Below are 20,079 nucleotides of genomic sequence, written 5' to 3'. Positions count from 1 at the left end.
GGACTTTACCTAGCAGGGTCTTGTAGATGACCTGGAGCCAGTGGGTTTGGCGCCGAGTATGAAGTGAGGGCCAGCCAACGAGCGTACAGGTCGCAGTGGTGGCTATTATATGAGGCTTTGGTGACAAAACAGATGGCACTGTGATAGACTGCATCCAATTTATTGAGTAGGGTATTGTAGGCTATTTTATAGATGACATCGCTGAAGTCGAGGATCGGTAGAGGATCAGTTTTATGAGGGTATGTTTGGCAGCATGAGTGAAGGATGCTTTTTTGTCAAATAGGAAGCCAATTCTCGATTTAATTTTGGATTGGAGATGCTTAATATGAGTCTGGAAGGAGAGTTTACAGTCTAACCAGACACCTAGATATTTGAAATTGTCCACATAGTCTAAGTCCGAACTGTCCAGAGTAGTGATGCTGGATGGGCGGGCAGGTGTGGGCAGTGATCGGTTGAAAAGCATGCATTTAATTTGACTTGTATTTAAGAGCAGTTGGAGGCCATGGAAGGAGAGCTGTCTGGCATTGAAGCTCGTCTGGAGGTTTGTTATGTGTCCAAAGAAGGGCCAGAAGTACAGAATGGTGTCAAGGGGAAGGGTGGCTACTTTGAAGACTCAAATGTAAAATATATTTTGATTTGTTTAAAACGTTTAGTTACTAAATGATTCCGTATGTGTTATTTCATAGTTTTGATGTCTTCACTATTATTCTACAATGCAGAAAATAGTACAAATGAAGTAGGTGTGTCAAGTTGACTGGTACGGTATATTTATTACAGAATTAAAGTGTACAATCATTACAATTCATTACAATTACAATCTCTGGGAACAGTCCCAACCCTAATCCAACCCCCCTTTCCATCCCAGGAAAATAATAATAGAAGGCTTTAGGTGAAATTTGCATACATCATGGCATAAAAAAACAGTAAATCTAATTTTAACAGGAAGAAATTAAACGATAGGAGTACAACAAGTTCTTTCTTAGTGATTATCTGCTTCAACATTTATTTATTTAACAATGTGATGTACTGTTTGGGACCGACGCAAACAATTCCTTCACGGTACTTCATTTCCATTAGTAATTTCCATTAATCTCATTGAGCTTTTGTTCAGAACTTGGATGTATTTGCTGCAATTGCTCCAATTGCTCCCTCTTTAGGCACTGACTGCCTTGTTCTTCCAGAAGAGGGCCAGACCTCGCTTCCAACGGAGAGAATGTGGGTGCTTGAGCTCTGTCCAGTTGTCATGGAACTCTGCTCTGGCCCCCGCAGTCTCTTAACACAGATCCTCAGGAACAGGAAGAACCCTGTGGAAAACAGGAAGCAGTGTCATAAACTAGCAGAGGTGTATCCGGAGAGCTCAACATTGCTGAATGTTCAGAAAGCAATATACTGTGTAGAACAGCCATACTTGTCTGTGGAGCTCAGCACTACATTATTGCGATCTGCATTGTTAGCAATGTAAAATTGTGATGTTCCTGAATAAGCATTATTTAGATAGTATGTACGGGAAGTCTTTCACCCCTGTTACTTGCTTGTTTTCGCACTGTTATAGAAAGGAAAAATAGAAAATAAAGTATGCCGTTGGTTCCCTCCGATAAAGATGAGTTTACCCTTAAGTGACTTGAGGATGGTGAAGACGTAGAGGATGACGTAGTTGGTGTAGCCAATGGAGAAGAAGCCGAGCCCCCAGGTGAGGCCCATGGCGCAGGTCAGCCTCAGAACACTGCAGGTGATGTTGCGGCTCCGCCTCTTCTCCTGCGGCGACGTGACAGAGCGCATTGTTGTGATGACGAAGATGGTGCTGTTGAAGAGCAGGACCACTAACAGGTAAGCCACATCAGAGCCGTACAGCACATCAGTCTTTTATCCAGCACCTGTGTATCAGAGGGAGAAAGTCCTCCTTAGGGCTGGTAAGTAATGCACCAATATGATATGGTTTGTTAATAAACTCTCATTCTGCTATTCAGCCAATAGAAATCTGTACTGACAGCTGCAACAATGGATACAACCAAGCAGGAACACCTGAGAGGAGACAGATTGAGGCTTTGGATTTTCAGTTTGCTGTTGGTCTGGACATGTTCATTGTTGTTAACTATTTAACTGTGGTATCTGTTCTGAAACTGCTGTTCTTACCCCAGCCCAGCAGGCTTGGCTTCAGCCGGTAGTGTCTCATGTAGGTGTTGTAGACTAGGACCAGCAGCCTGTACAGATGCTAGCCCATCCAGGTGAAGCAGTGAGTTGTGCAGCAGGGCGGCCACAGCAGGACACAGGCCAGGGGCCATAGATGCAGGGCCCACAAAGGCCAAACCCACACTGCTCAACAGCAGCAGGTTGAGTAACAGCAGAGATGCCCCAAACTGGAGATGAACCAGCATGACATGCTCAGTAGATTTCCTTCTGAAAGAGATTTTGTGTGTGGTCGTTTGCCATTCATACAAGGACTTATACATAGCTAGACATGACCGCCTCATTAACCTGATAGCTAGTGAGGTGAGACAGACAGTACCACCATCAGTGCTTATTCACAAACATTATCTTATCAGAGGAGGCTGGTTTGATGTTTTCTTGTATACAGTTGCTCTTTTGACTTGTAGTGGTGATACTTGGGAGCTTTGGCCATGTACATAGGCTGACGATACATGGCCTTCAGATTGCAGACCTGCATCGGACGAAGGCAAAGCAACTAGCGAGGTACTCCTCTGTCAGCAGTCATGGGCAGCTTAGCTGTATGGAGAAGGATGTGTTTTCTGTGTCCATATATCCATATCCTATGAAATGTTTGAATCCTTCTCGACTGTAATGTGATTGGTGGGTTCAATTTAAGTATTTAAAATGTGTGTTTGCTTGACGGGTGTCACTCACAAAGGCTGGAGGCAGTGAGTCAATAAGGTGACTGTGCAGAAGAACACAGATGGCTCTGCCCACACAGGTGGGCACGCTCAGCGTCCTGGCATGGACCTCACTCAGTTTCACATCAGGGATCTGTGGGAGCAGTGACATCGTGCTGCACATGACATTCATAAAGATCTGAGTACCCTAAGACTATCTACATACCATTTGTATATTACTTTGGCAGTGCGTAGTAAACAAGAAGTGAATATGGATATTGGAACATAATCTCAATGCATTGACTATTCCTCTCAGGGCAGCATGGCACTATGGTAACTGGAGCTGACTTTTTGACTCTGGAGATATGCAAATGCTGCCCATGAATAGATCTCAGGAAAGGAAATGGCAAACACTAAGATATAATCTGGGAAGTAATATGAAAATTAGGATCATCTCACCATGAGGGCAAAAAGAAGTGGTCACAGCTACAGATGGTCTGGTTAGTGAGCATCGGTGTGGCAGCCGTTAGTGACCCATTCACCTCCAACAGTAAGAAACAGATGTTCATATTCCATTCTTGAATAAGTCATTCTGCTTCATATCATGCTCTATCAAAGCATTAGCCCGTAATATATCGATTTGATACAAAATTTCCCATTAGTTGAAAGATAACCAGAGTCATAAATATGGACTGCATGAGGTAGACACATGTTGTATTCTCCTTTTTCCTGAAGAAAAGAAAATGACAATGTAAGCAGCTTGTTTAAATCTTACCACTGGTAAGTTGATTTTGATGGTAGCTACCTGTAGTTAAGATTTGGGCATGTTGAATGGTGTTGACAGGTGAGAGATGGTTATGTTCTCAACTTCAATACCAAAGAGAATCTTGCCAATTTGTCCCGCTACAGTCTCCTCACAGACATTATTCCTGACAAAAGTTTGAGATGTTTTCGCCATGTGATGTGCAACTTGGGAGTGCATGGTAACTCACCCATTTTGTTGGTGGTGTTTTAGACACAGAGAAGATGAACTTAACCATGTCAGGGGCATGTCTACGCTTTAGCCCTGAGAGGATGTCAGGGGGTGGGTTCACCTGTAGTTCAGGGTTCAAAATCTCTGCGATGCTGAATAAGATCTAGGGAGATACGCATCAACACCCTCATACTGATACTTACATGTACACTAATGCACTTACTGTACCAGTGACAACTCCATCTCCAATTCAGATACATAGGTCTGTATATTACTTACACACAAATATTAGAGAAATTCTTAATGAACAGTGAGTAATTGTAAATGTGCTTTGTTTTAGATGTTCAGATGAATGCTGTTTTGAGATATGTTCTTGATATAGTATATAATTGAGAGGAAGTTTATATTGAAATCCATGGGTCGTTGGAGTTGACAATCTTTTGATGCTGATATGTATTGGAAGGTTGCGTACAGTATATATGTCTGATATACTGTATGTACACTCAAGGGTTCTTTGCTGTCCCCATAGAATAACCCTTTATTAATTCCACATAGGAGCCTTTTGAGTTTCATGTAGAACCCTCTGTAGAAAGGGAACCCAAAAGAGTTCTACCTGGAACCTACATTTATATTTCAAAGGTTTCTCATATGGGCAGGGCCGGATAATGCAGGGGCTTACCAGGGCTAAATAATAATATTAATTATATGAATGAATGGCAAGAAAAAGTAGTTAAGGCTGGTTGGATGTACTGCCAAATTCTCTAAAATGATGTTGAGGCAGTAGAGAAAGGAACATTACCTTCTCTGACAACAGCTCTGGTGGAAATTCTTGCAGTCAGCATGCCAATTACGCACTCCCTCAACTTGAGACTGCTGTGCTAATTTAAATGCAAAAGGGTTTTCTAATGAGAAATTAACCTTTTTGAAATGATAAACTTTGATTAGTTTACACAACATTCCATTGGAACACAGGCGTGATGGTTGCTGATAATGGGTCTCTGTACGCCTATGTAGATATTCCATAAAAGAATCTGTCGTTTCCAGCTACAATAGTAATTTATAACATTAACAATGTCTACGCTGTATTTCTGATCAATTTGATGTTATTTTAATGGACAAATGTGCTTTTCTTTAAAAAACAAGGACATTTCTAAGTGACCCCAAACTTCTGCACACACACACACACAAAAAATCTAAACGCAACATGTAGTGTTGGTTTCATGAGTTGAAATAAAAGATCCCAGACATGTTCCATATGCACAACAAGCTTATTTCTCTAAAATGTTGTGCACATTTGTTTATGTCCCTGTTAGTGAGCATTTCTTCTTTGCCAAGATAATCCACCTGAGGTGTGGCATATGAAGAAGCTGATTTAAACATGTTCATTACACAGATGCACCTTGTGCTGGGGACGATATAAGGCCACTCTAAGATGTTTTGAGGGAGTGTGTAATTGGCATGCTGACTGCAAGAATTTCCACGAGCTGTTGCCAGAGAATTTAATGTTCCTTTCTCTACTGCCTCAATGTCAATTTAGAGAATTTGTACAGGCCTCACAACCACAGACCACGTGTAACCATGCCTGCACATTTGGCTTCTTCACATGCGTGATCTTCTGAGACCAGCCACGGGACACCTGATAACTGTGGGTTTGCACAACCGAAGAATTTCTGCACAAACTGTCAGAAACCGTCTCGGGAAGCTCATCTGTGTGCTCGTCGTCCTCACCAGGGTCTTAACCTTACTGCATTTCGGCATTGTGTGGAAGCAGGATTAAAAGATTGTTATTATGAAATAGATTATGGTTCTTCGGACTCTCTCTCTCCCTTTCTGTGGCTTCCTGAGATGAGTCTTTTGAGGCTTGGGCTGGCAACTGATTAAGTGATGGTTAGGCAACAGGACCCTGCTACCAAATGTGTGGAAATCCTAAAAACGCCCCTACTCAACTGTAGCCTATGCTAAATCACGCATGTTATTATGGCTTTATTATAAAGGGGCTTGTGAGGCGTCTGTTTCAACAGGAAATTTACCATGCATCGCCTTGCATCTTGGTGCACGGTTTGTTTACAGAAAATGGTGTGCCGGGAAGTGTAGGGGCACTATTAAATAAAAAATAAAGCACCGGGGCCTATGATTCCTTAATCCGGCCCTGCCTATGGGGACAACCGAAGGACACTTTGACGTTGTAGATCGCACTTTTTTCTTCTATTTTTCTTCTAGGAATGTAGGGCAGACCTGATTTATACTCCCCTTGGTTGCAGATAAATAGACTTTCATCCCAGTGTAGTCTGTCAGATGAATCTCCACAGCAAGACTGCCTCCATGATTGGGGGGGGGGGGGTAGCTGAAGTAGTGAGATTGGAGAAGGTGTAGTAGAGCTGGTTGGGCTAATGGGGGAGTGGTCAAAGGTAGAAGTCGACCCATTATGATTTTTCAATACCGATTTTTATCAGATGTTTTTTTTTATTTGTAATGACAATTACAACAATACTGAATGAACACTTATTTTAACTTAATATAATACATCAATGAAATCTATTTATCCTCAAATAATGAAACCTGTTCAATTTGGTTTAAATAATGCAAAAACAAAGTGTTGGAGAAGAAAGTAAAAGTGCAATATGTGCCATGTAAAAAGCTAATGTTTACTTTCCTTGCTCAGAACATGAGAACATATGAAAGCTGGTGGTTCCTTTTAACATGAGTCTTCGATATTCCCAGGTAAGAAGCTTTAGGTTATAGGAATTATAGGACTATTTCTTTCTATACGATTTGTATTTCATATACATTTTGACTATTGGATGTTCTTATAGGCACTTTAGTATTGCCAGTGTATCAGTATAACTTCCGTCCCTCTCCTCGCCCCTACCTGGGCTCGAACCAGGAACACATCGACAACAGCCACCCTCGAAGCAGCGTTACCCATGCAGAGCAAGGGGAACAACCACTCCAAGTCTCAGAGCGAGTGACGTTTGAAACGCTATTAGCGCGCACCCCGCTAACCAGCTAGCCATTTCACATCAGTTACACCAGCCTAATCTCGGGAGTTGACAGGCTTGAAGTCATAAACGGTGCAATGCTTGAAGCATTGTAAAGAGCTGTTGGCAAAACGCACGGAAGTGCTGGTTGAATGAATGCTTACGAGCCTGCTGCTGCCGCCTACCATCGCTCAGACTGCTCTATCAAATCATAAGCTTAATTATAACACACAGAAATATGAGCCTTCAGTCATTAATATGGTCGAATCCGGAAACGATCATCTCGAAAACATAACGTTTATTTCAGTGAAATATGGAACCGTTCTGTATTTTATCTAACGGGTGGCATCCCTAAATCTAAATATTGCTGTTAGATTGCACAACCTTCAATGTTATGTCATAATTATATACAATTCTGGCAAATTAATTCACAACAAGCCAGGCAGCCCAAACTGTTGCCTATACCCTGACTCTGCGTGCAATGAACGCGAAAGAAGTGACACAATTTCATCTGGTTAATATTGCCTGCTAACCTTTCTAAGTATGCAGGTTTAAAAATGTATAATTCTGTGTATTGATTTTAAGAAAGGCATCGATGTTTATGGTTAGGTACACGATGGAGCAATGAGTCCTTTTTCGCGAATGCGCACGGCATCGATTATATGCAATGCAAGACACGCTAGATAACTACACATGGTTGATGATATTACGAGTTTAACTAGTGATTATGTTTGTTTTTTATAAGTTTAATGCTAGCTAGGAACTTACCTTGGCTTCTTACTGCATTCGCGTAACAGGCAGTCTCCTCGTGGAGTGCAATGAGAGGCAAGTGGTTAGAGCGTTGGACTAGTTAACTGTAAAGTTACAAGATTGAATCCCCGAGCTGATAAGGTAGAAATCTGTCGTTCTGCCCCTGAACAGGCAGTTAACCCACCGTTCCTAGGCCGTCATTGAAAATAAGAATGTGTTCTTAACTGACTTGCCTCGTTTAAATAAAGGTGTAAAAAATATATATATATTTTTTTTTAATTGGCTAAATCGGCTTCTAAAAATAACAATTTCCGATTGTTGTGAACTTGAAATCGGCCCTAATTAATCGACCATTCCATTCCAATAGTTGAAGAAGGAGTAGGAGCAGTAGTTTTAGGAGTAGTTGCTATGGAGGTAGGGGTAGTAGTAGTGGCTGTTGTCGTTGTTAGTGCAAGAACCTATTTTCTATTAAAAAAAATAAAGTGTAGATGCTATAATATGTAACGGACCGAGGCTTCTAAACCGCATGGTTGCTTCATGAAGTTCCTCTAGTGTGTGTTGGGAAAAGATCAGATATTAACATTCAACAGTATCAACTGCATTTACGTTCGCAAAGCTTTATATATGGCTGTAATCGTCCTACATTTTATACCATTAAATCCACACACCAAACCAAAGTGTGTGAATGCTAGACCCACCTACGTGGAAAGTTGCCCTTGTGTGTGTACACTGCTGAAAAAAATAAAGGGAACACTTAAACAACACAATGTAACTTCAAGTCAATCACACTTCTGTGAAATCAAACTGTCCACTTAGGAAGCAACACTGATTGACAATACATTTCACATGCTGTTGTGCAAATGGAATAGACAACAGGTGTAAGTTATAGGCAATTAGCAAAACACCCCCAATAAAGGAGTGGTTCTGCCGGTGGTGACAACAGACCACTTCTCAGTTTCTATGCTTTCTGGCTGATGTTTTGGTCACTTTTGAATGCTGGCGGTGCTTTCACTCTAGTGGTAGCATGAGACGGAGTCTACAACCCACACAAGTGGCTCAGGTAGTGCAGCTCATCCAGGATGACACATCAATGCGAGCTGTGTCAAGAAGGTTTGCTGTGTCTGTCAGCGTAGTGTCCAGGGCATGGAGGCGCTACCAGGAGACAGGCCAGTACATCAGGAGACGTGGAGGAGGCCGTAGGAGGGCAACAACCCAGCAGCAGGACCGCTACCTCCGCCTTTGTGCAAGGAGGAGCAGGAGGAGCACTGCCAGAGCCCTGCAAAATTACCTCCAGCAGGCCACAATGTGCATGTGTCTGCTCAAATGGTCAGAAACAGACTCCATGAGGGCCCGACGTCCACAGGTGGGGGTTGTGCTTACAGCCCAACACCGTGCAGGACGTTTGGCATTTGCCAGAGAACACCAAGATTGGCAAATTCGCCACTGGCGCCCTGTGCTCTTCACAGAGGAAAGCAGGTTCACACTGAGCAGATGTGACAGAGTCTGGAGACGCCGTGGAGAACGTTCTGCTGCCTGCAACATCCTCCAGCATGACCGGTTTGGCGGTGGGTCAGTCGTGGGGTGGCATTTCTTTGGGGGGCCGCACAGCCCTCCATGTGCTCGCCAGAGGTAGCCTGACTGCCATTCGGTACCGAGATGAGATCCTCAGACCCCTTGTGAGACCATATGCTGGTGCGGTTGGCCCTGGGTTCCTCCTAATGCAAGACAATGCTAGACCTCATGTGGCTGGAGTGTGTCAGCAGTTCCTGCAAGAGGAAGGCATTGATGCTATGGACCTGCCTGCCCGTTCCCCAGACCTGAATCCAATTGAGCACATCTGGGACATCATGTCTCGCTCCATCCACCAACGCCACGTTGCACCACAGACTGTCCAGGAGTTGGCGGATGCTTTAGTCCAGGTTTGGGAGGAGATCCCTCAGGATACCATCCGCCACCTTATCAGGAGCATGCCCAGGCGTTGTAGGGAGGTCATACAGGCATGTGGAGGCCACACACACTACTGAGCCTCATTTTGACTTGTTTTAAGGACATTACATCAAAGTTGGATCAGCCTGTAGTGTGGTTTTCCACTTTAATTTTGAGTGTGACTCCAAATCCAGACCTCCATGTGTTGATAAATTTGATTTCCATTGATAATTTTTGTGTGATTTTGTTGTCAGCACATTCAACTATGTAAAGAAAAAAGTATTTAATAAGAATATTTCATTCATTCAGATCTAGGATGTTATTTTAGTGTTCCCTTTATTTTTTGAGCAGTGTATATATGTGTTTGTATGTATAAATGTGTTGTCAACAGCACTGCACCTCTCACAGCAACTCGCCCAAGCCTTCCCCATTTCTCCTTCTCTCAAATCCAGTCAGCTGATGTTCTGAAAGTGCTGCAAAATCTGGACCCCTACAAATCAGCCGGGCTAGACAATCTGGACCCTTTCTTTCTAAAATGATCTGCCGGAATTGTTGCAACCCCTATTACTAGCCTGTTCAACCTCTTTTTCGTGTCGTCTGAGATTCCCAAAGATTGGAAAGCAGCTGCGGTCATCCCCCTCTCCAAAGGGGGTGCCACTCCAGACCCAAACAGACCTATATCTATCCTACCCTGCCTTTCTAAGGTCTTTTGAAAGCCAAGTCAACAAACAGATTACAGACCATTTTGAATCCCACCATAACTTCGCTATGCAATCTGGTTTCAGAGATGGTCATGGGTGCACCTCAGCCACACTCAAGGTCCTAAACGATATCTTAACCGTCATCGATAAGAAACAATACTGTGCAGCCGTATTCATTGACCTGGCCAAGGCTTTTGACTCTGTCAATCACCACATCCTCATCGGCAGAGTCGCTAGCCTTGGTTTCTCAAATGATTGCCTCGCCTGGTTCACCAACTACTTCTCTGATATAGTTCAGTGTGTCAAAGCGGAGGGCATGTTGTCCGGGCCTCTGGCAGTCTCTATGGGGGTGCCACAGGGTTCAATTCTTGGACCGACTCTCTTCTCTGTATACATCAATGATGTCGCTGCTGGTGAGTTATTTTGCTCCTTTGCACCCCATTTATTTCTATCTCTACTTTGCACATTCCTCCACTGCAAATCTACCATTCCAGTGATTTACTTGCTATATTGTATTTACTTCGCCACCATGGCCTTTTTTTGCCTTTACCTCCCTTATCTCACCTCATTTGCTCACATTGTGTATATAGACTTATTTCTACTGTATTACTGACTGTATGTTTGTTTTACTCCATGTGTAACTCTGTTGTATGTGTCCAACTGCTTTGCTTTATCTTGGCCAGGTCGCAATTGTAAAAGGTAACTTGTTCTCAACTTGCCTACCTGGTTAAATAAAGGTTAAATAAAAAATTAACTCCTGCAACAACTCCTCCAAGTCCTGTGAATAAATCTTCATATTAACTCAATGTCGGTCTCTGTCCTTTGTTCGAGCTTGAATATTCTCTTTATTAAGGCCATTTGCAGACAAGCTGATCGTCCAAGTATTGCAGGTGCATCTTATGTCACTTGAAATTCCAGTTCAAACACCGTTTTTGTATTGACATGGGTAGTTTCTTGCCTTTTGGCTCTATCTGGTGGCCAGAATACGCCACTAGATTGCAGTTGGACTTTATTGCATGGAATCGCCACTCACTTTTAGAGTTTAAGTCTCTCGCGGACAATATATTACAAGATATGCCTCAAGTACGTCCGATTTGCTACTTTAATACATCCAAGTCATCGTCAAATGACATTGTCAGAATCAAAAGTATTCCGGCTACGTGCAGGAATGTGGCACATTTAGACTTCGGATTTCTCTGAGATGCCACTGGCTATGATAAAGGTTACATTTTCGGCTAGATTTTCTTCTAGGTTCAGAGGAGTTGGTGATGTCATTTGTTCCTTGTTTCGTAATGTTGAGCTTTCTTTTGTATTAACTTCTGAGAACATGTGTAATATTAGCACACTGAGGCGTGTAAAATAACGTTTATCTGATTTCATTGGGTCAACTGCAAGTACAGATGGTCACATGTAGTAATTACTAACAGCGCCACCCTCAGGCACTCCAGGTAAATGCATGTACATGCATGACCGTTTCTGGAAGCAAACAAAAAGGGGAGGGACCTTAATGAATGTGTCTAATAAACTCGTTTTCGTTGCAAAATGCAACTGTTCTGCTATTGATTACACCCCTGCTTCCGGTCTCCACCACTTTGACATGTTATTTTGTTTACTGGCTCACACAGTAACTTCGTTTATATATATATATATATATATATATATATATATATATATACACAAAAAAACGAAGTTACTGTGTGAGCCAGTAAACAAAATAACATGTCAAACATACATACAGATTTGTGGCTTTGATCTGCCGATAGGGAGATCCACGGAAGAGAAGAGAGCTCCCTATCGGCAGATCAAAGCCACATCTGTTGGGTCTCAACGGAAACGACGTGCTGTCACCCCAAAAGTGGAACAAACAAAAGAGGAACAGTCTGTGGAGCTTGCCTCCTCACCTGGCTTTTCACTTCTCCCCAGGTTTGCAATCACAGGGACCTAAATCTGCCAATAAAGGTGAGTCTCTGCAATGTGCTAGAAATAAGAAGCCCCTTGGATGTATCCTTATTAGGTCCCTGTGATTGCAAAGAGCAAGGTACCAGAGCAGTACAAGCTGAAGCTAGACCAATTTATTTCGCTAGCTAGCGATAGGAGACTGAGGGCACCTGTCTAAACTTGTTTAGCTAATAACACCGTTGAGATAGCGAGCGTGAGCCTTTAGCTAGATTCAACGTTAGAGTTTAGCTTAGTATTCTATCTAGATTTGTATGGTAAAGAATGTCACCTTGTGTTTTTAGGCAAGATCCGACAAAGTCAGAGGAAATAACTACATTAGCTAGGTTCCTGATTTTAAACATCTGATTAGACGTTATGTTAAGTTAGTTAACTAACTTAGTTATCAACGTTGTGTTCATAGCTTTGAGAGTTAAGCCAAAATGTAAACAAAATAATGTTATTAGCTACATTGCCCTTGAATGATCAAAAGCAGTCATCAATCATGAGCAAAACCTTGTGTAGCTAAAGTTTCTGGCTCCGTTTGTGTTAAACAGCATGATCTTGTCTGTCTGTAAAACTAATTTTGTGTTTCCAGGATGCTTTTCCACTTCTGCCCCCAGTGTGGCACCAAACTACAACCTGGCTTCCGGTTCTGCCCCTCCTGTGGGGACAAGCTGCAGTGTGTTGTGGACCCCTCTGGACCTGTGGAGGTTGCTTCCTCTGGAGTCTCTCAGCTTCATGTCGCTGATGGTGTAATTATGACTGCTAATGCAAGCAGTCCTACTCCAAGCACAGCACAGCTGACTGGCTGGGACACAGAAGGTAATGGGCAGGGAGGGCGGTTCTCTTCCTGGAGATTAAAATATGGACTTGTCACATCTCTCGTTTGTTTACAGGCCTCGTCTGTGCCAACCCCAGCCCTGTGTCGACCCGTCCCCCACTCCATAGGACCTGTAACTCTGTCCCCGTGGCCTGGAGCGAGGAAGCTCCTAGTAGTATAACCAGTCCCCCTGTCACCGCCTCCCCAAAACATACTGCAGGTAAGGGGACAGGGGCAGTATGATTATCATCAGTGGTAATGATCGTAGCCATTGACGGGCTTTGGAAATGTAATTGTCACATTGATGCTTTTTCCTCCCTATCGGCAGATCAAAGCCACAAATCTGTTTTGTCTCCACGGAAACGACGTGCTCTCACCCCAAAAGAGGAACAGTCTGTGGAGCTTGCCTCCTCACCTGGCTTTTCACCTCTCCCCGGGTCCCCCTCCACAGGTAAGTCTAAACTACAGCCACTTACAACTAACAAAACACATTACTCCCAACAGCCTGGCATCATGGTTTGTGTCCTTCTCCCTCGTACAGTTGAAGTCGGAAGTTTACATACACTTAGGTTGGAGTCATTAAAACTAGTTTTTCAACCACTCCACAAATTTCTTGTTAACAAACTATAGTTTTGGTAAGTCGGTTAGGACATCTACTTTGTGCATGACACCAAGTAATTTTTCCAACAATTGTTTACAGACAGATTATTTCACTTATAATTCACTGTATCACAATTCCAGTGGGTCGGACTTTTATATACACTAAGTTGACTGTGCCTTTAAGCAGCTTGGAAAATTCTAGAAAATGATGTCATGGCTTTAGAAGCTTCTGATAGACATCATTTGAGTCAATTGGAGGTGTGCCTGTGGATGTATTTCAAGTGCCTCTTTGCTTGGGAAAATCAAAAGAAATCAGCCAAGACATCAGAAAATAAATTGTAGACCTCCTCTGGTTCATCCTTGGGAGCATTTTCCAAATGCCTGAAGGTACCACGTTCACCTGTACAAAAAAATAGTACGCAAGTATAAACACCATGGCATCACGCAGCCGTCATACCGCTCAGGAAGGAGATGCGTTCCATCTCCTAGAGATGAAAGTACTTTGGTGTGAGAAGTGAAAATCAATCCCAGAACAACAGCAAAGGACCTTGTGAAGATGCTGGAGGAAACAGGTACAAAAGTATCTATATCTCCAGTAAAACGAGCCCTATATCAACATAACCTGAAAGGCCGCTCAGCAAGGAAAAAGTCACTGCTCCAAAGCCGCCATAAAAAAGCCAGACTATGTTTTGCAACTGCACATGGGGACAAAGATCGGACTTTTTGGAGACATGTCCTCTGGTTTGATTAAACAAAAATAGAACTGTTTGGCCATAATGACCATCGTTATGTTTGGAGGAAAAAGGGGGAGGCTTGCAAGCTGAAGAACACCATCCCAACCGTGAAGCACGGGGGTGGCAGCATCATTTTGTGGGGGTGCTTTGCTGTGGAAGGGATTGGTATACATCACAAAATAGATGGCATCATTAGGTAGGACAATTGTGGATATATTGAAGCAACATCTCAAGACGTCAGTCAGGCAGTTAAAGCTTGGTCGCAAATGGGTCTTCCAAATGGACAATGACCCCAAGAATACTTCCGAAGTTGTGGCAATTTTTTATTTTTTTTACCTTTTATTTTACTAGGCAAGTCAGTTAAGAACAAATTCTTATTTTCAATGACGGCCTAGGAACAGTGGGTTAACTGCCTGTTCAAGGGTAGAACGACAGATTTTGCACCTTGTCAGCTCGGGGATTTGAACTTGCAACCTTTCGGTTACTAGTCCAATGCTCTAACCACTAGGCTACACTTGACAACAGTCAAGGTATTGGAGTGGTCATCACAAAGCCCTGACCTCAATCCCATAGAACATTTGTGCGCAGAACTGAAAAAGCATGTGCGAGCAATGAGGCCTACAAACCTGACTCGGTTACATCAGCTCTGTCAGTTGGAATGGGCCAAAATTCACCCAATTTATTGTGGGAAGCTTGTGGAAGGCTACCTGAAACGTTTGACCCAAGTTAAACAATTTTAAAGGCAACTTTACCAAAAACTAATTGAGTGTATGTAAACTTCTGACCCACTGGGAATGTGATGCAAGAAATAAAAGCTGAAATAAGTCATTCTCTCGACTATTATTCTGACATTTCACATTCTTAAAATAAAGTGGTGATCCTAACTGACCTGAGTTTAAATGTAATTGGTTGGTTAAGGTGTATGTAAACTTCCAACTTCAACTGTATGTGTGCTTGTATATATGCATGTTCCTGTGTGTCTGTAGTCAAGGGAAAGGCAAAGAAGGCCAAGCGGGTATGTGCTGTGGAGCCACTGCAGGAAGGGGAAGAGCTTTGTGACACAACTGGCAGGAAATGGAGGCTGTTGAAACTGTTGAGTCAGAGCGATGCAGAGATGTTCTATGGAGGTGAGGTCACACTGCACTCTTCTTCAAGGTGGACTGCTCTTGTTCCATGCTAGCACTAACACGTATTGATGATTAGTTGACTATTCACTGATTCGGGTGTGTTAGTACTGGGCTGGAACAAAAATCTGCAACACCCTGTGCGACCCCTAGGACCAGGATTGAAGAATACTTTCACACAGGATGGTGTCTAACATGGGCTAGGGTGATTTAATCAGACACTTATTATTTTTTCTTGTCTTCAATCTCTCCCCAGTCCAGCAGAATGGGCAAGGTGCCAATTCCAGTGACTACAAGCACATCCTCAAACTAGTGAGTGTAACTGCACAGACTGTTCTCTAATATAGAATGATTATGTTGGCTTCAGTGTTGCTTTGCGTGTTATGTGGTGAATAGTGATGTATGTTGTTCTCAGGGGGCTAAGGACGGGAAGATGTTTAATGAGCAGAACTTCCTGCAGAGAGCTGCCAAGCCCTCATCTGGTGAGTGTCAAGATCTGCCTTCGGTTATCTGGCCAGCCCTCAGCTTGACTACAGCTCTAAAACGGACCCCTGACTGGACTACCCGTCCTCTTACCTTAGCTATCTACACATTTAAGTAGGTCTGGCCGTACAGTTACACATTTGACAGAAGCTCTAAAGAATACCAGTCCAAGATTGTTACAAAATCCTTTCATAAGCAGGTCACAGAGAGGGCTTGCAGATCACTGATGTTTAGCCCATAGGCATTGGTGGAAAAAGTACCCAATTGTCATACTTGAGTAAAAGTTGAAATACCTTAATTGAAAATGGCTCAAGTGAAGGTCACCCAGGAGAAGTCTAAAATTATTTGGTTTGAAGTGTATACTTAAGTATCAAAAGTAAATGTATTTGCTAAAATATACTTAACTGTCAAGTTAAAGTATGAACCATTTCTAATTCCTTTCATTAAGCAAACCAGATGGGATCATTTATTATTTACGGATAGCCAGGGGCATGCTCCAACACTCAGACATAATTTACAAACGAAGCATGTGTTTAGTGAGTCCGCCAGGTCAGAGGCAGTAGGGATGACCAGGGATGTTCTGTTGATTAGTGTGTGAATTAGACCATTTTCCTGTCCTGCTAAGCATTCAAAATGTGCCAGGTCAGAGGCAGTAGGGATGACCAGGGATGTTCTGTTGATTAGTGTGTGAATTAGACCATTTTCCTGTCCTGCTAAGCATTCAAAATGTAACGAGTACTTTTGGGTGTCAAAGAAAATGTATGGAGTAAAAAGTATATCGTTTTCTTTAGGAATGTAGTGAAGTAAAAGTAGTCAAATATAAAGAGTAAAGTACAGATACCCCAAAAAAACTACTTAAGTAGTACTTTAAAGTATTTTTGACTTAAGTACTTCATACCACTGCCTGTTGGGCTCTACTTGGCTGGAACATCCTTATATTAATGCAAAGCTGAAAACTGGCGTATGAATGGGCAACTCAGATGGGTACCCATAGGTGGACGTGTAAGTTGTGTAAACTGAGGTATAGAGTAGGAGGAACTGTTTGGTTTGTGTATGACTGACGAGACTACTGGTGGTGGAAGCACATTGTAGAGGCTCTGTAGGTTACTAATGAGCCTTTCTAACTGCTTTGATGCTGTCTCCCCCTAGTGGACAAGTGGATAAAGCATGCCAAGATGGACTTCCTTGGGATTCCTTCCTGTGTAGGATTTGGTCTCCATGCAGACTCATACAGGTGTGTGTACATTGAGATGTGTGTTTGCTGCCTGCTTGTACATATGGGGGAATTTGTGTGTTTTTGTATGTGTGTTTTGAATGTGTAGTCAGACTGTTCTCTCTGCTACCGCACAGCAAGCGGTACCGGAGCCGAGGTCCAAAAGGCTTAACAGCTTCTACCCCCAAGCCATAAGACTCCTGAACAGCTAATCAAAGGGCTACCCAGACCCCTCTTTTACACTGCTGCTATTCTCTATTTATAATCTATGCATAGTCACTTTAACTCTACCTACATGTTCATATTACTTCGACTAACCGGTGCTCCCACACATTGACTCTGTGCCTGTACACACTGTATACAGACTCGCTTGTTATTTTACTGCTGCTGTTTAATTAGTTGTTACTTTTATTTTCTACATCTATTTTTTTACTTACCATTTTATTTGTGTTTTTTCTTAACTTAAAGCATTGTTGGTTAAGGGCTGTTGTATTCGGCGCATGTGACATAAGATTTTTTGTTTCAGGTTTTTGATTTTCTCCAGCATGGGCCAAACTCTTCAGTCTTTCATGGATGAGGGGGAGGGGCTCCTGTCTGAGAAAGCGGTCCTTCAGCTGGCCTGCAGAGTAGTGAGTGCTCTCTCAGGCTCATATGGAGGCCCTGATAGGACTTCAAAATAGGATTCCCTATCTGATGTGCTTCCTGTTTGACTCTGCCTTTCTCCCTCCTCTCCCAGTTGGATGTGTTGGAGTTCATCCATGAAAATGAGTATGTTCACGCAGACATCCATGCTGAAAACATCTACATCAGCCCAGCACAACAAACACAGGTTAGAGTGTGTTTGTATAGTTGTTTGTTTGTTTGTACTTTTGTGTAGCTGCCAGACCCTTCTACTATGCTCTTACTCCTGTATGCATGTGTGTAGGTTAATCTTGCAGGGTACTGCCATGCTTTCCGGTACTCACCTGGTGGCCGGCATGTGGAGTACCGTGAGAGCAGCCGAACACCAAATGAAGGAGCCATAGATTTTATAAGCCTGGAATCTCACAAGGGAGCAGGTGAGTCATCCTATGGCCTGTCAATCATCTGCAGTCCTTCAGATACTGTGGAGGATGTACAAGTTACCTCTAACCAACCATAAGTACTTGTGTGTGATCGTACTTCTAGGTCCGTCTCGGCGTAGTGACCTGCAGGCTTTGGGCTACTGCATGCTGCGCTGGTACACAGGGGCACTGCCCTGGACCTCCCTCACACACACTCCAGCCCGCGTTGCCACGGAGAAGGAGAGGTGAGAGCCAGGTCCTCACTATGGCAACAAGGCCATTATGAATAATGTTATTCTGTATTTATAAAATGGTAAAGCCTTGAGTGGCCAAACCTGACCATTCACTAATGATCCAGGTACATGGAGGATGTTCCAGGTCTCCTGAGTCACTGCTTCGGACAGAAGAAAGTCTCCAGTAAGTCCAGTTTTCTAGTGATTAGTTTTTGTATGCAGCGTAATATGTTTTGTGTGTGCGTGGGATATAATGCATCTGTATGTACTATGTATCAGGTGCGCTGCAGGGGTACCTGTCTCAGGTGATGGCTCTGCAGTACTCTGACCAGCCGGACTACAGGGCTCTGAGGGCAGGCCTTAGTGCAGCTCTGCAGAAGCTGGGAGGGTCACTGGAGCAACCTCTTGACCTTCAGGTCAGAACACCCACACCCACACAACCTCCACACTATCCCCAAGCTCCATTGAGAAAACTGTCAGATGACCACAGAAACCTGGAACCCCCCCCTCCCCCCCAGCAGGTCTGACCAGAATCCTGTCCCTTCCAACTGGTTAGACCACTCATCCTTACACTGCTACCTGTTCATGTTATCTCCTGAACTAATTTAGACCTCTACACCAGTCTGAATGTTTAAAAAAAATCTTTATCTCTCTTCAGATGAAAGCGATCTGAGGAAGATGATACTTCGGGATGATAATTCACTAATGGGATTTTTAGCCAGCTGTTTTTAAAATGCTGACTTCATGACTATGTGGTGTGGGTCCTGCTGTGGTTTTACTGCACTCGAGGAGCGTGTGAAGGTGCGTTTCATTAAGTTCACTGGAGGTGCAGTGCACAGAAACTCCTGGTTATGCCAGGTTAGTGAGCACTGCTGTACTGTATTATTGTCAGCAGTAGTTGGCGCTGTGGCAGTGAGTGGGTAGTTAATGTTTAACCTATGAAATAATACAGTTTATAACAAAGAGCCTTTGTTCAGGGTGGTAATGATTGTAAGTACAAAAATGTACACTGTTCCAGTTAGGTGTTGTAGATGTCCATGATATGCATTTTACTTTTTGTATTGTTTTCATATCAGGATAATACTTTGTCATTAAAGAGCTTTTATTAATTCAACTGTTTTTCTGTATGTGCTAATTTCTTTGGGGTTTCTGGTGTCGATTGTGAAACTCTCTTGTGTACCCCTGAGTGCTAAGGGTCAGTACACTGATCTGGAAGAGTAGGTATCATGGCCCAATTCCAAACCAATTCGCTGCTCATATCCCTAGATTCTTGTTGAGCCCCTTCTCAGATTTGTCAGGACTTGATGTTTGTGATGTGAGAAACATGGTGGAAGACTGTGTATGGAGGCTAGATTGAGCTATACAACACAGATTAGTCAACATGCTCTTGTCACCTCTAGACTTGTGCGTCTCTTATGACCCCTCTGTTTAAGAGGGTCCCTCCCTGAGGGAACAGTTTCTAAGTCAGGACACTTACACGGTGGGGACTCCCTGTGAGGCTGCTGGCTATGAAAGAAAGTTAGGCAACATATTCATTATAAGAGGGAGAGACCCTTTAAGTCTCATGAAAGGGGGGAGCAGAGACATCCTGTTCATTTTAAAAGTTCTGTGGTTATCTTACTCCTTTTGTAGCCCTCTGCATATATTCCACCCTCCTCCCATAACATTTCTTCTGAGAAAATAAACATTTAGGGATGACATCTAAAATGTTAGGTGTTCCATAAAGATGTTAGGC

At 43.1% G+C, this 20,079-nt stretch overlaps 1 protein-coding gene and 1 long non-coding RNA gene across 6 annotated transcripts; one reads left to right on the top strand and one right to left on the bottom strand.

Moving 5' to 3' along the window:
* Positions 1-745: 745 nt before the first annotated feature.
* Positions 746-6,313, bottom strand: LOC109882430 (uncharacterized). Of its 3 annotated transcripts, none has more exons than XR_004210883.1 (5): positions 3,288-6,313; positions 2,863-2,982; positions 2,134-2,397; positions 1,611-1,874; positions 746-1,304 (listed from the first exon to the last, which is right to left on the bottom strand). It is a non-coding gene; the product is annotated as an uncharacterized LOC109882430 (long non-coding RNA). The 3 variants fall into 3 exon arrangements; XR_004210884.1 differs by having other exon boundaries at positions 2,134-2,394; positions 3,288-4,629; XR_002254010.2 differs by having other exon boundaries at positions 2,134-2,982.
* A 5,597-nt stretch (positions 6,314-11,910) lies between these two features.
* On the top strand, positions 11,911-19,458 carry vrk3 (VRK serine/threonine kinase 3). Of its 3 annotated transcripts, none has more exons than XM_031830997.1 (15): positions 11,911-12,115; positions 12,690-12,916; positions 12,991-13,134; positions 13,243-13,365; positions 15,235-15,375; positions 15,629-15,684; positions 15,788-15,854; positions 17,005-17,089; positions 17,595-17,697; positions 17,805-17,897; positions 17,994-18,126; positions 18,236-18,356; positions 18,470-18,528; positions 18,624-18,895; positions 19,003-19,458. In XM_031830997.1, the coding sequence occupies exons 2-14, from the start codon at positions 12,691-12,693 to the stop codon at positions 18,869-18,871; spliced, it is 1,599 nt and encodes a 532-aa protein (XP_031686857.1). In that variant the 5' UTR covers positions 11,911-12,115; position 12,690; the 3' UTR covers positions 18,872-18,895; positions 19,003-19,458. The 3 variants fall into 3 exon arrangements, with proteins under 3 accessions (XP_031686857.1, XP_020330155.1, XP_031686858.1); XM_020474566.2 differs by having other exon boundaries at positions 11,913-12,115; positions 18,624-18,760; XM_031830998.1 differs by lacking the exon at positions 11,911-12,115 and adding an exon at positions 12,131-12,194.
* Positions 19,459-20,079: the final 621 nt, after the last annotated feature.

This window comes from Oncorhynchus kisutch, linkage group LG8 (assembly GCF_002021735.2).
Source record: "Oncorhynchus kisutch isolate 150728-3 linkage group LG8, Okis_V2, whole genome shotgun sequence".
NCBI lineage: Eukaryota > Metazoa > Chordata > Actinopteri > Salmoniformes > Salmonidae > Oncorhynchus > Oncorhynchus kisutch.
This window is presented reverse-complemented; position numbering and strand designations above follow the sequence as displayed.